Genomic DNA, 16,497 nt, shown 5'->3' on the forward strand with positions numbered 1-16,497 from the left:
AACTCTGCTGAATTACCAGGGAATTTGAACAGGTTAATGTTGTTTACCCAGCATGATTCATGTGTTTACCTGAACGCATGCCACACTCACCCCATTTTACCAAGATGCTACATACATAACAGACTTAGTTGTCAGACTTTGACAAGACTGATCTCTTATCAGCCTAACAGAACTGCACAGAGAAGGTAAGGTTTCTGGTCTACGTCTTCAAAAGGAAGCCATTATGGCCAGAGCCTTGATCTATGAGACAGCGGTGCAATCCTGCTTGAAGGGCAGTCTTTATATTTGTGTTGCGATGTAGAGCCCATTACTACCAGTCCGGGATGGCTGAGGATTCCAGTGGATGTGCACCTTTCATCTCCAAAGCCATCGCTCAGGGTAACAGTAAGGATAGAAACCATTCCATTTGAACTCACCAGGTAGGGGCAGCAACACAGGCAAGAATTCAATCGGTGGACTTGGGGTTGTATTTTGCATTTTATTCATGCACTCCTCTCTGTCAATATATAATGGTACAACCAATGTCAGCAGCTTGAATAAATATGCAGAAGGTGCAGGCAGCGTCGCGTCGCTTCTTTTACATTTTAATGGAAAAGGATGCAAATGACAGATAAAGCTATTGATTGAAAAATGGAAAAAGGATTCCATGATTCCTGAAGCATACCAAAGGAAACATTTGGGAGTGATCTAATCTACAAATGCCCTTTGGAGGCCAATCTTCCAAGAGGTTAGGTATTTGATTCAAATGGCCAAAACAGGCAATTTGTGTCACAGACTCATCATATTCATAAATGACAAAACTACAGGAAAAATAATCATGATATGTTCACATTTATTGTGCAGACTTTTATATACATACATTTTATACACCTAATTTACATAAAACAGAAATAAATTTATTTGCTAGTGTTCTGTAACTCATTCTGTTCTAGTGATGACACAGTTAAACATATCAGATAAAAACATCACATTTCTGAGTGACACAGGTAAGTGAGTTAAAGTGACAACTTATTACTTGTGACAATTCAATTTAGTCTACTATTATCAGTTAGTGTTTACATACTAGCACACATACTATGTAGATAAGCCGTTTGTAAGATTTTACAATATTTAACCATCTCCAGATGGTTATAAAATTGAGAGGAATCAATACATGAAGCTCATCTGTGAAAAACCAGTCCTTTCATGACTAGAAGGCTTTAAAATGATTATGTGTAAGACCACCACAAAAGACTACACTGCAGCTTGAAGCTACAGCAGTAAGAATCGTCTCTAGGGAGGTTAAGCAAGTGACGTGTGTATTGATGGCAGTATTTTCAACATATATATTTTAAATACACATATTTCCCCACTTCGTTTTCATTTCAGTTTTGTGTAATTTGTTTAAATCATATTTCCAACAAAGGATAACATTTTCAAGGATGGCCTGGCAAAAAGTATACAAACAGGACAATTGAATTTAAAATTAAAAAGGGAAACTTGAACAGCTCATTGCTGTTCTAATAAGCAGAGGGAGACAATTCAAAACAACTTATAATGCAGCCAGTCCATGAATGCATCATAAGGACTCAAATCAGTGGTGTTAGTACTTGTTTATACTAGTCATAAAGATACAAGGATCACAGTCAACAAATTTAGGTTGAAACCATGCCAAAATGAATGAATGTTTTTGGCTCTCCAGCCATCTGGCAAGTACTTACACCAGTCTGATTTGATTGGTTTGGATGTTTTAAAAAACAGTTTATTTTAGCAATGGCAAGGAACAATTACATTTGTTTCATTTAAATACATTCCTTTCTGCCAGTGTTTTTAAATGTCTATTGATACATTTGTGAAACCACCAGTACTTTCAATTTGTTGCAATCCACATTTAGGTCTGTATTTGATGTTCTTGTGTATGTAGCTAGCAGCAATGGCTAAGACAGACTGGCCAAAGAAATGTCCTCTGGGGTTTCTTAAAAGCGTACAATGCGCATCATTCATATGGTAAGAGAGATGAAATTACTATTGTGCTAAATACTTATTACAAATACACACATCGCAAACATAAAATACAGTTTCTCACAAATTCATCTGTGTTCTTTATATATATATAAAAAATTATCTAATGAGCAAATGCGCAACTTGCTTTAGAGTATAGAGTACATTTTAGTGTATGCAAACAATAAAAAATATATTACTTGGTGTGGCCCACAGCAAAATGTGGCAAAAAAAGAAAAGAACGAAAGGAAAATGTAAACTGGACATTTGAGAAGTTCTCTCAAGGTTACCCCTCTCCCACTCCCACAACTGTGAATTAAGGGAGACACCAACTTGCTCTCGCTTCTTTACCCTCAAGCAAGTGACGGGGAAGTATAATCTACTACTGCTATCTTATAATAGATAAACACTGATACCAACTAGAGTGACATGCCTTATAAACAACAACAAACATCAAAGTGGAGTCTCCTCCTTACCACACAGAAGCACATACAGCATCTACTATGATACATTAACAGGTCTTAGCACTACACTGCTGCAAGCAGCAATTAGCCCATTGTTATAACTCTAAGCTAGTAAAACATGCAGCTTGTGGCAAGTTTCTACAGTACAATTCAGTGGTGATGGAAAATGCCTATGTGCAACTCACTCTGATGAAAAGTCCAGAGTTTGTGATTTCTGTTAATATTACACCCATCAACAGATATCCATTTCTAGTATGGCTGTGGCGTTCAGTAAGCCAAATCCCACCAGACTCTGAGCTAACGTGTGGCAGACCCAATAGCTACTTTTCACCACACAGGAGAAGTTGGATTATTGCACACAAGCACTGAACTTGCAAATGTCCATGCAGAATGTATGGGAAACACCACTACACTCAAATCAGTGGTTGCTCAATGCTCACTATGTGACAAATGATCGCACGCTTCTTTGGAAGACTACAATTGTTTGGGTGTTGGGGACATAAAACTATCTGACAGGACACTTCAACAAGACTATTGTGACAACCGAAGTTGGGCAAGAATCAAGACAGAGTGAAGGGCAATGATACTCAGAAGTTAGTTACATGATTGAATGGCCTCGGTTAAAGAAAAAAGTGTTTGGGTAAGATAATTCTACCATGCTAGATTCATGGTAGTTAGTGATATTACATCCACTTCTGACATTCCTAGCTTAGTTTGTTAAAACAAACATAGTTCATAGTCACAGATAAAATAAAAACAGCAGGGTTCGATTACTTGTATTTGAGAGAGCGGCTAAAGAGAATTACAGGTATGAGAAAAAGAAACGGGAAAAAATCATTGCATTCTCACTTTTTTCCCCTCGGTAACAACTCCATGCACTAGACCAGAGACTAGACAAGTGAAGTGACAGGATAAGGCAAAACAATGAGCCGGAAGGGAGAATTTTAGAGAGAGATAGAGGCGATACATACACGTGAGAGGGGCTGTTGTGATGGAGGTTAGTGCTCATTGAGGTGTGGATTAACATTCTTCCTGCTCAGGGGGACTGAGATCCTGACCTGTAGCTCTTAAAGCTGCCCAGCAGACTCTGCACTCCCTTCTTGACACGGCGAGCCACGGAGTCAGCAGGGGGAGTGGGCAGACAGGAGCCCAGACTGGGGGGTCGCGCATCCAGACACTTCTGGTAACGCAGCTGATACCAGAAATCACACAGACACCAACAGAACACAGATTATTAGCCACTGTAATCTATTATGTCGCAACACCTTGCTCACACATTGTGAGCTTGTAGATCTAATGTAATGATGAGGGCCTGGTGCTCTAAGAATGTAGGTCAATGGAATCTATAATTTGACTGAACCTAAAAGGAGTCTATAAGAAGTTCCATGTGCTCCAGTACTCGCCTATTTGAAGGAGGCCGATTACAGTAACATTTTTTTTTTTTTAATCAATTGAAAATATACTGTATATTCCGGATGGCCAGAATGTATTGTTGGCAAATACTGTTATACCTCTATGTGGGGTGTTTAGGAGTGTTTTAATAGAATATAGTCACCAACTAACGATTTCTTTATAAAAATTATACCAATTACTAATTCAAGATTATTATTATTTTTTGGCACATACTCATACTGTACATGTATGAGCAGTGAAATCTTAGTGTGGCAGACTCTGCCAGACTGTAATGCCCATGCACCCCAATGAAGTTGAATCTCTTCTCGTCTTAGGTTATCCATTTTATAGTATAATAATCTGCGTATCTTCATGGAACAAATAAAAATCTACGGCCAAACCGAAACAAAAAATGCCATTCATGATTTTATCATGCCTAGTTTCTGTACTAGTATTTTACCACAAAATATTTACTTGCAGTGCCATGTCATCACTGCACAGTTTTGTATAATAACAAATCAAATGGTATCCGAAGATCCCTGGTTCGCACCATAGCTCACCTAATCTCAGTGTCCTTGTAACAGAGTGGTCCTCTGTCACTTATTTTGCACAGCATATTGCCACTTTATTAACATGCACAGTTGTATTTTGTACAGTCATGATTTTATTGTTGAATACCGTTTCCTGTTTAGCTGAGATGGCCACTCAGCCAATGAGTTCCACCTGGGGAAATGCTTGGTGTTTAGCCAACATTAGGGGCAAGTCCAATGTGGGGTATACACTACTTTGGTCGTTAACGAGTAATTTAACGGTGAATGGTGAACGGTAATGGTGAATAAACAAACCAGTTGGTTAACCTTTACCAATGCCTCTGTACTGTTTCTCCAGCCACTAACACGGCCATTCCTACAGTCCCTGAGCTAGAAACTTAACCCCCAACTGCTCCCTTGGCACTTTATTAACAGCGCCCAATTGTTCGGGTGATTTGAATGCAGAGGACGAATGTATTTGCAAATGTAGCGTGACAGACAAATAACTTAAAGGCGTGGGGACTAAATTAGGTGGCATGTAAAGAAAATACGGGTGCTCACTGGGGTCTACGATCTAAACATGCAGAGGTCCCTTTTGGGTTATTAGAACCCATTTGTTTACTGGATCAGCGATGTATCTGCACATGAGGGGGGAAAAAAGATCACCACAATCCAGGTGTAGTCGCCGGCGGGCATGTGCACAAACTAGCATGCGCGTGACAATTTCATGGGACCGGACTCGCTTACGTCAATGCCCCTCAACTTCTCTGCGTATCGGTTGAGCATGCGCTGCTCCCGTGCTTGCGGTTATGGTTAGGTTAGGGTTTGAGGTAGGTTGTCGTTACGGACACCTTCACTCACCATGCAGGCAGCCTGTACAGCCTCACTCAGACTGGCAGCGTTCGGGTCACACCAAAACATGTGACAGATGAAATCACTGGGACCCTCAGCCATGATGAAGGCAAAGGTGCGGACGTCCTTCCCCACGCCCATGAAAGACAGGAAACGCACCCTGCATTCCGACAGCACCTCCTCAGTCTGGTAAAATAAGGGGGAAAAAGGGGGTGGCGTTTATTTATGGGAGGGGGGGGGGGGGGGGTAAACGGGGAAAAGATGTAATAGGGTTTATGCCCATCAGAAATGATGTGTTGCACATTATGGCCTTGGGAGACACATTATGTAGTGTACAGTTACCTGTCTTGCAAGTATGGTAAGGGTAGCAGGGGCGACATTGACAGAGACAGGAGTCCAGTCCTGTTTATCTTGGCCAGCTATTGCTTTCGCCAGAGCAATGTTGATTGTGTCCATGCCTGAGCAATGCAAAGGGGATAAATACAATTTAAAGAAATTATAGAATGAATCAAATGCAATATATGTTTACACAGTCAAATGAAAGCCTTTCAGATCCATTCAGTACTTACCTACTGGCTTAGCCACGCACTCATTACCAAGGTAGTACACATGGAAATGCTGGAAAAGCTCATTTTTGGGGGCAGGAAACTCTGTGGTAGATCATATAAAAGGATACGTTTGGAAAGTTGGAACAGATATTTTATATAGTATTTACACATTTTAACCACTTATTTTGTTGTACGCCAAAAGCAAAAACAGCCAGCCCACAACATATCGCAACCTAGATCTGTTATTTACACCAAAATGTGCATTTATTTTTGGTTGAATGTTTCCTGTCATGACATGCTCAGTATAGAGGGTATGCACGTGACATCATCATCATACCAGGAAGTTATGCGGAAATGCCTACAGAGTGGCAAAAAACTACTTTCTGGACTTGACAGACCGTACATCCAAACAGAAAAGTCATATTTGATTGCATTAAAAGACTTTAATCAACATTAAACTCACTTTGCCAGAATTGCCACTCGATCTTCCATTCACTTTATGCATGCCCATAACCTCTATAGGGACACTAGGGTTAATGTGGTTAAAAATATATACCGGAAATCTAACTTGGTTCCATGCAAGTAATTCCATTTTTATTGGCTATGCTCTGCTTCTCAGTTAAGCACACGGGTCGGTTAGCCTAGGCAGTGACGTGGCGTGGCACTCCCGCGATCTCCCTAAAGCTCTCCTCAGACCCCGTGGGTTGACAGATAGATATATTTCTTTTAGGTCCTCGGAAACCGTTGGGACCGTCAGAATTGCCACTCATCACTGTACAGTGTACACTGTAAACAGGGTAAACAGATCGTACGGTCGGATGCTATCCGAGTTACGCCGGCCACAGAGTGAACGACACCACAGAGATTTGGTCAATTATAGTATCGTTGCTGTCGAGAGGAAACCACCTAACACCATTTTTGAAGTTTTCGTTTTTTTTGCATAAATCAGTGCTATTGAATATGCTATATAGATATTCAACCATGCAGGGATGAAAGCCTTGCCGTACCTTCAATGGGGATGCCCAATGGTTTACAAGGGTCGGAGTTCAGCCTACTCAGACCTGGCTTGGATGCCTTCCTCTCGGTCATTATCTGAGGAGAGGCGACGTGGAAGAGGTAGAGTTCAGGAAGGGTTCATGCTTAGTGGAAAACACATACCGTGTCCGTAATTAATTACAAATGACACGGAAGTAAATGACAAAATACTCAGCATAGGTGGCTGACCTTTGAGCACATCTCATGCAGGCTGGTAGCAATGTTCTTGGCAGGTGAGTCACAACGGAAAACGTGACACTTGAGGACTTGGGTCAGGTTGTCTCGAGCCACGTATGCAAAATCTCTGCAGTTGAAACGAACACACAAACAAATATATAAAAAGAGCACACACACACACACACACACACACACAATGTAGCGACATGACCATCACCATCACTTGAATCAAACTAGTACAGAAACAGGCAAATAATAGTACACATGCTAGTACAGGCACAGTAAGCACAATACTCCACTACTAATAACAACAACTGAAGTATACCTTTCCCTGTAAATGACCGCACAATGCAGCATGAAAGAAAAAAAGAGTTAGGTATCAGAAAGGTGGGCAGTTACGGAAAATGTGTACAGGCAGTATTTTGAGAAGCATCTGCAATACTACACATACTCCAGCAGAGAGCAGTAGTGTATCATGGCTGGGGCATGACTGCAAGCGCCTCATAATGACTACTACAGCTGGCTAATACCAGCTGGCTAATACATAACATAGCCTACATTTTAAAGCGAAAATAACCACTGGGTTCAAATTTGCCAGGAAAAAAATACTTTATCCAGCAGTTTATGATAGGCATAAATATATAGTGTAGGCAATTTAATAGGATTAATAAATCTGACTAATACAAACTGTGCCTAATATTTCAGTGCAAGATACAGTATAAGTTCACAACAAACGTCTTTCTGAAAACTTAGGTTAGGATTTGTTTCTTAAATCGTCCTCTGGTCTAAATGGGCTAAACCATGACCATTTAATTCTATCACATAGTTACCAATTGTAACTATTGTAGTGCAAACAAAAACAAAACAGAAAAACATGACTAAATTAGAAAGGAAAGCATTGTGGTCGGACAGTGACTAGCCTTGGTCTCCATTGGACCACATCCTGTGGACACACTGACCTGCCATTGTCTCTTCCCACCCCCCACACCCGGATGCTGGCAATGGGCTGAGCATGCAGCAGAGTTTGGCCTAGTGGGTCAATCAAGTTCATGGTGTCGTTCTCCAGCACCATGCGCATATCTTTACCCTGTGAAAACACACACACACACACCATTAATAATGAGCATACTATAACATGGTAATCAAATAAATATATACTGTAGCAAGCCCTTCCAAAGATGCTGAATCATTGATATTGTCCTACACAAACAATTCCCATTGACAATGGAGAATTTTATGGCATAGTGTCTGAGCAAATGGATAAATAGACGTCATGGTGATGTACAATGATAAGAGCGGCCCTCACTTCACATGGGTGTGATTTTTTAATTTATTGATATTACCAGTGGAGGAAACAGGGAGAGAGAGAGACGGTGAGTGAAAGCAAAGGTCGGGATCCTGCGACACACCGCCAGGCTGCATTAGAGCCTATGCTACAGTACTGTATGTGCCTGGATTGCGGGCGCCCCGGATCATTGATATCTTTACAATTATTAGCAAAGTCCTGAATCAAACAGTGGTGCATCTAAAAATAAACAATCAGTTTATTTTCTTTATTTTTGAGGGGCGCTAGCCCCTCCTATATACAGGTTTAATGTTTCCTTAGACAAACATTAAATGCCATTAACAATGAACAGAGTTTATCGTTTGTTTTGTCCATGTTTGTTTTGTCCTTGATGTTGTAAGTTGTATGATAAGAGTGCCCCTCACTTCATGCGGGTGTGATTTTTATCTAACATGCCATTATCTAAACAAAACATCTCAAAGCGGCTGAAAAAACATAACTAAATAATGTGATTTGCTTAGTAATACTGTTGCTGCATGACCTCAAAAAACCTGGGAAGTAAATTAGGCTTCACGTGGACAGGGTGTGTCAATTCACTTCCTGTGTGGCGTGCAAGGTGTGAATAAACAAGAATTCTACTGCCTGCAAATCTGCAATGTGGTGACAGCTGAATTGTAAGCGGCATGCGACAATAAGACCCTTGAACCTAAACACTAGCCACCTGCCAGACTCATTTTTGGACTGGCTTGCTCTTTCAGCAGTAAAAATAAATAAAAGGTTTTCCATTGCCTACTGAAGGAAAAACACAATCCCTACCTCTCCCCAGATACCAGCTGTGTCATGAAGGTTGTGTTTATGATAAGACAGCTGCCTGATGCAGTTGTTCACGGCAATACTGCTCTTTCCCGGTGCCAGGTCCTCCTCAGACATCTCCACCCAGCCCAGAGAGCGCACAGCGAAACACTGGAATGGTGTAGACAAGACAATGGAGAGGGGAAAGGGTGAAAACAAGCCAATTAGGAAACGGGTGTAGGAGCAGATGTGTTGACAGGCGGAACAGCCAACAGACCACCCTCTTCCTGTGGGAGTAGTGCATTCAAGTCTGGGCATCTATTAGAGCTAGTCTTTATACCTTAGCCTCTAGGTCTGTGCAGAGTGGAGCAAGCTTTTCCTCTTCCTCAGACTGAGAACAGTTGTAGCTAGAATGACAGAGGATGATGGCATTAAAACATAAAACTTGGTCTGAGAAGCAATATATTATTTCATTTGATATTAACCAATGCCTACTTCAAGTTAATGGATGCATAGCGAAGAGTTGCCCCTTCAAACTCCTTCAGGCTTTGGTCAGAGGCCGCGTCACCCTCCTGCAAATAGAACACCAAAACGTTAAGACAAGGACTTGAAACATAGTGGCAAGCCACTATGTTTTAGTAAAGGAACACGGCAAATAATTAAACTAAGACGTATAGCCACGGCTTATGAAAACATGATCATAGGCCTAACCAGTGTGTGGAGAATACAACATGGCCAACAGAAATGATGCACATTGGCTGGAAAAATCTCCCTGATTATTTGTGTATTACTGGCTACATTACAGGATTAGTGCCTCATAATGTTCCAGGGTTTGTTCAGTACCTCACAGTGCATTTCTGCTTGAAAAAGAAAAGGCATCTAGTTAGGGCCTAAACCTGCATCTGTCCCTTGTAGCCAGCAACATACATAACATTATCAAGAATATTTAAGGGCTTCAAACTAACTACCCTAGTACCCAGAGCTATAACCTTTGTAGATAGCCTACTTGAAGAGCATCTAGCGTTGACATTTGAAAAAAAAAAGAGAGAGAAAAAAAAAGAAAGGCATCCTCAAATGCTGCAATTTCCCCTCGGCCGTCCCTTTTACTTTTATAGTAAAGGCAGGCATTAGCAGCAATTTTATTTATTTTATTTCTCTCTTTTGGCAGAAAGATTCCTATGAAAGTCACATATAATATATTCATATTAAATATGCATTCTGACCAAACTGTCACCGGACTTAAATTCATTCCATTAATGCCAAAAGGCATTACTACAATAGATGTGTGAAGGGCACTGTCATCCTTAAAACTTGGGTGTATCAGATTATATGAGCAATAATCCTATTGTAAACATATATCATTAGAAAAGCTGATGTTTAGCAACCTAAATGCCATCCTTTTGAGCAGAAACAGGACACCCTGGTTTAATGGGTTTTTAATTTACATTGCTCATCTATAAATATCAGCGCACTTGCTTAAGTAAACTAATTCAGTTTAGACTCACCTTCCACAGCTCCCCTTCACTAGTTCCATCGTCTGGGTTAGAAAGTTGAAGCCATGATTCCTAGGAATTTTACAAAAAGGTGTTATTACTGCCTTTAGACAGTTTTGCTATTACATTATAATGTATAACATTATAGAAGAAAAGTTGTAAGACCTCACCTCAGGTTCGTCACATGGTGTGGTCTCCAAGGACATACTAGAGGACATGATGGAGTCGCCAACTTTATCCAGTGGTGAAGGAGGTTCCCACTGGGTGGTGCCAGTAGGTATGTGCCAGTAGTAGGTGCCTGATGTGTCTCGCACCCGCATCCAGCCAGCAGGTAAGTCTGTGTCTGTCTCAAAGGCATTGGAATCCCAGAATGACTCTAAAAACACCAAGAATGTGATGTCACAACTAAGCATCATCCATTTGGAAGCGATTCCGAGTCATGAGACCCTTGAACTGGAAAAGTCTACCCGTGTCATATCACAAGCACAACTATAAAAAATGTGGACACCATTCAAAACCGAATAGAACGAGGTGGCCACAGCCATTGAGTTCAATGGAGAAGTGGATGCTCACACATCAACATATGTAGTTATAGTTGTCATGAATCATGAATGGTGTCTCGACAGCCCATTATACTTTGTGTGAACAAGATTTTCAGTGGAAAATTTGATGACAAAAGATAATTGTTGAAAAGATCATTAAATGATAAATGTAATGTTACCGGAGTCAATATCATGGATACCATAACATGTCATCTTTATTCTTGCCTCTGTGGCATAAAATAAAACAAAGCACCTTAGCTTGGCTGATGACGTGTGCAGAGCAACACTCATGCTGTACCACAAAATGTACTTGCTGACTCAACTCAGCATTTGCATGACCTAGGCTATTATTCTATTCTCCTCCTTACCTCTGTTGCCATTTGGAGAGCTGTCATTTGTGCTGTCCTGAGACAGTGCTGGCCAGTTAGTCTCCTCATCACTTGGTGCTCCATTCACATTGGTGAACAGGAGACAGGCATTCCTCCCCACAACACCTCCATCTCTCTGAGACTCCTGGTCACTCGGGTCTTCTTCTTCCAACTCTTTCTCTCCTGCAGTATCAGTTGACGTCTCTTCGTCTTCTCCTGTTGTTTCCTCCTTCTCTTTGTCATCTTCTTCCCTCTCTTTATTTTCTGTGGCCTCCAGAGTGTCGAGGATGTTCTTGGACTCCTCATCATTGAGGCCTGGGGTTATTACAGTTTTGGTCTTCTCCTCGTTCCCCTGCTGATCTTCCTGAGTAGTGTTCTGATGAGGGGAACCCTCCTTGTTCCCGTTCGTGATATTGCAATTGTGGTCCTGTTCTTGCTGGTTCTCGGCTACTTTCCGCAGCTGATTCTGGCCTTCTTTGAGCCATTTGGTATTGTTGCCAGTGGTGTCCTGATCACCCCAATGACTGCTATCGTTCAGCTTGTTCTTCAGCTCTTCATCTTGCCTTTGTTTATTGATTAGATAGGCCGTATCGTCATCATCATGCCCACCCATGATAACGTTACCATCAAACAGGTTACAGGTCTGAAGGAGAGGAAGATTCATTAGCATTAGCTCAGTCAGTCCGTAGCAGATATCACACAGAGAGAAATAACTTGTTGGGAGTGTGTAACACAGCGATGCAGTAATTGCAGTTATATTAGTCAAGTCAACTAATTGGCAGCTCGAGTCAACAATTAAGTCAGTTTAATATGCGCCCTGATCGCATATGAACATTGACTTTGACCATTATTAAATGTCAACAACCACGAATACAAGCGTCTCTCGTCTCGCAGTAGTGAAGCCGTAGCCCCTTGTTTTGATTTTGAGGTCAGTAGTTATATCTGAGCTATTTCGTCGACCAACTGTATCAAATCATACTTAATTAGCTTAACTGAGCACTAAAAAACAAGATCCAGACAAACAGAACCAACACAATTCCACTTAGGTAAACAGGGCGGCTTCAGCTAAATAACGGGCACGGTCCGCCATCATCATCATCGTCATTCTAGCTAACGTTAGCTTCTTAGCCCGCTAACTCCGACGTAGAAAATCACAGTAGGCTATTCGAGATATTCTATACTGACACAACAAGTGCATTGGTTTCAACTTACCAACTGTCAGACCCCGTGTTTTTAATATATTTTCGGATATGTCAGCTACATATTTCCACAAATTAAAGGAGGTCGTTTCTTTTTCAGATAGTGTTGCTGCTGCTGCTGCTATGGGCTCGTCTAGTAGTGATGGTGAACATTGGTGATGGAGGATCGACCTGCGTCACAGATCCGTCACAGCCAGCCAGCCCACTTGCCACCGTGGTGGGACAGGACACAGGACAGCCAGTCACCAGTGGGTGGGAGACTGGGAGACGGAGTCGTGGGACAGCACTAAGCACTATCATGTATTGTATATACATTTGAATATCTATGATAGATAAGTCAGACTTGAAAAATTCATAATTATGACAGATCCAAGGCTAGGACAGCCAGGACAACACAACACACACAAATACATCCAGCCAAAATCACATCAGCTACAAGACACAAATGTCGAAAACATTTTTTGATTTGTGTACACCATGTGTGTAGTGTGTATTGTACACAAACAGAATCGAAAAAAATCTAACAGAGAAAGATAAAGATTAACAACATGACCAATCAACAAATAATATGTTCCAATCAATTAGTTCAACCATCCTTTTTTTTAAACAATAAATGTAGGCTAAATAATCAAATGTCTTTTAAACAATTTAAATGTATATTACCGTAAACAATTAAAGTCTGTAGCGAGAAAAGGCCTTGTGCACTGCACACCTGCAAGGGCAGGTGCGTAGGAGCCGGCAACCAAATGTGAATCATGAGAAGCGTCCCGCACACGGTCTGCACTTTATAGAGCAGCAGTTTTATTCAAATGACAACGTTTCGGTCTAAACGACCTTCATCAGGTATCCTGTAGTGATACCTGTATGTGATTAGCCTGGCTAATAGTACGTGATACCTGTAGTAATGTAGTAGTTAACTGTAGTAGTGTGATACCATACCTGTAGCCAAAACGTTAGTTCCTTTTCCTCACTATATGGGGACACTTATCTCCTCGAGAGGACTTTCTATACATTCTTGCTTTCGAGCGTGCAATTTGTTTTTGGAGAGGAGTCTGTCCGGCCTTAAATGTCCCACATCTGGTCTGTTAAAACAACTAACTAGTGCTCTTCTGTATACACGCAGCACACGTCTCTGGAGGAGCCGGAATGTCAAACCTCTATTTAAATAAAGCACCACGATTGGTATTTACAACAAACAAAAAAAATCACACCCGTGTGAACTGAGTGGTGCAACTCCCCTCTCCCCCCTCTCTCTCTCATTAGCAGGCAACAGTGCAGCACTAGCTCTCTCTCTCTCTCTCTCTGTTTCTGGCACAACACCGCCCCTACTGGTAGTCATACTGGTGCTCATTAACACATAGGTTAACACGGACACAGACATAGTCACATAGTCAGGTGAACACGGACATTGCTGTTCCTTGGAGTGGTTGCACCACTCAAACAAAGTTCAGAGGCAAGGGCTATGTGGAAAAATGCACACATCTCATAGTCTCAGAGGTCATGTACTCCGAGAAGTTTATTGCGGCCTGTGTGGCAGGGAAGTGGGTCTTGATTCCCGAGTACGAGACAAACAGCGTAATTAGCGGCGTGGCTTGCAGAGGAGCCGTATCAGCTGGCCCTATTGGAGGCAGAAGGTGGACTGGATGGTGGTCCTCAGGATCCAAGACACCTCCCGCAGACACCTCCCGCATGTTCTACAGACTTCTGAGAGCTGGCAAGGCCACAGTGTACAAAAACCCCCCTTCCTCCCTCAAGAATGTGACAAACGTACAAAGACCCCCCTTCCTTCCTCAAGAATGTGACAAACGTGTTTGTTAATCCGCTGTCGGATATCCCAGAGAGTTCCGACGAACCCTGTATCACATCATCCAGTATATCTCTTTGGGGACGATTGTGCTGTGACTGTCTTGCCCAGTGGACCTTCCCACAAGACTAGGGGCGCGTTCGGAAATAGCGCACTGTGCAATGCAAACTAATAGGCGAGTGCGCTCCGGTATTTCTGAACGCACCCCAGGTCTCCGATGACCTTTACCCTCTGGGGAACGAGTCTTCCCTCTTGATGGCTATTGAGAAGCTCAACCTCTTCTGGCCTTTCCAATTCCTCAAGTGTGACCACTGGGAAGAAGTTTTGCAGTTTTTCCAGGTTCAATTACACGATTTCATGGGCTCTCCCTGTTCCTTTGAGTGTTTTTTTACTTTTTTTATCCCACGATTTTGTAACCCATTTTTCACCCCTGTGTCAATTATCTAATGCGATCCTGGGCTCTACACACCCTCCACCAACCTAGTCCCCATATATATGGGACATGGGGAGAGCAACGGACTTGAACTCATGCTTCCTTCATGCATGAGTGTCAGAGGCGGAAAGTTCTTATAACGGCAGGGGGTTCAAGCACCTCCCCCCCCATTTCAGTGGACAGTCAGTGGGTGCATAATTTACTGCAGTGCATATAGATATATTTTGCCAAAATGCAGTGGGTTCAGTCGCGCCTTTGCCAAAATGCCAGGGGGTTCAATCGCGCCTCTGAACCCACGGAGTTTCCGCCACTGATGAGTGTCCAAGTTGCTCCTTTACACCTGACAGGGTGTAGCGCGTACACATGGTGGTTGGACATTCCTTTTGGAGTCTTGACTCCGAGGAGATATCTGTGTCTTCACTTTCATGGTCATTCCACCAACCCCATACATACATGACAAAAGTTAAGTTAGTCTTTTAGCAACTGGTCTGAGATCTTCTAATCTAAAGTGTCACTTTTCACCGGCACATTGCCTGCTGCCTCATTTGCCCTCTCTTCAATAATTGCAGTTACTAGTTCCTCTACCATACTTGGACCACACGATTGTCTGAACGGTGTTTTTTCTCCACCAGCTTTGTCTTGGCTTCTCTTAGAAGTGGTTTCGATGTCGGCCTCTTGCTGCTCATCAAGCCCTGCGCTCCTTCAGCCCAATCCTGACATCTTCATTTGAATCGAGCACTGCTCTGAAACAGTCCGACAGTATATTGAACTCTTCCATTAACTCCGATTGCAGCATGCCGTCTGCTCCCCTTAAAATATGATTGGCTTGTTTGGTGAAGCGGATTTTCGCCGTGGTCCTTTCCTTTAGTTCCTTGACGTCTTATCCAGCCCATATTCTGCCATCTTTATTTCCTTCTTGTCAACAGCTTTAACCTGGACTGAAGCCGTTTAGCTTCGGTCCAGGCTGCTCACAGTTGGTTTACTTTGTTCCACTCCAAGGGACATTAAAAGGGAAACAACTCCGTTTTCCAACTCAATTCAACTTTTCATGCACAGTTTGCTTCATTTGTTGATTTGTTGGTTTCTGTCAGGTTGTAAACCTTCGAAAACAGAAAGACAAAGATTAAAAACATGGCCAATCAACAAATAATATACTTTAAACAATGTTCCAATCAATTAGTTCAACCATCCTTGTTTTTAAACAATAAATGTAGGCTAAATAATCAAACATCTTTTAAACAATTTAAATGTATTTTAAACAATTAGTCAAAATAACGGTAGTGGGTCGCACACACCAAGACTTCAGTTCAAAACATTTATTTCGTTTTTGAACAGGGACAAACGTTTACAATTAAAGTCAACATTAAGAGCTTGTAGGTCAGCTCTTTTTCAACTAGGTTTTAAACCCTTGATATAGAAAGTTATTATTGTCCATATTTAGAAGTCTTTAACTTTGTCTTATACTTTTGTAAAGTTATACTTCTAAACTTTTCCAACACAAATGAAAACGTCCAAATACAAGATGAAAACAATACTGCATTGTGTTCCTTCCACAATCCAAACTAGCAGTTAATTAAACCATACTAAACACATTAGCTTTTAG

At 41.7% G+C, this 16,497-nt stretch overlaps 1 protein-coding gene across 1 annotated transcript; it reads right to left on the reverse strand.

Moving 5' to 3' along the window:
- Positions 1-815: 815 nt before the first annotated feature.
- Positions 816-12,813, reverse strand: apbb1 (amyloid beta (A4) precursor protein-binding, family B, member 1 (Fe65)). The gene is made up of 14 exons (XM_080772568.1): positions 12,671-12,813; positions 11,459-12,101; positions 10,719-10,924; positions 10,561-10,620; positions 9,551-9,627; positions 9,396-9,462; positions 9,080-9,226; positions 7,938-8,065; positions 6,991-7,105; positions 6,774-6,858; positions 5,788-5,868; positions 5,561-5,676; positions 5,228-5,404; positions 816-3,636 (listed from the first exon to the last, which is right to left on the reverse strand). The coding sequence occupies exons 2-14, from the start codon at positions 12,069-12,071 to the stop codon at positions 3,481-3,483; spliced, it is 2,028 nt and encodes a 675-aa protein (XP_080628694.1). The 5' UTR covers positions 12,072-12,101; positions 12,671-12,813; the 3' UTR covers positions 816-3,480.
- Between the last annotated feature and the right edge of the window lie 3,684 nt (positions 12,814-16,497).

This window comes from Protomyctophum bolini (assembly GCF_963924005.1).
Source record: "Protomyctophum bolini genome assembly, chromosome: 9".
NCBI classification, from domain to species: Eukaryota; Metazoa; Chordata; class Actinopteri; order Myctophiformes; family Myctophidae; genus Protomyctophum; species Protomyctophum bolini.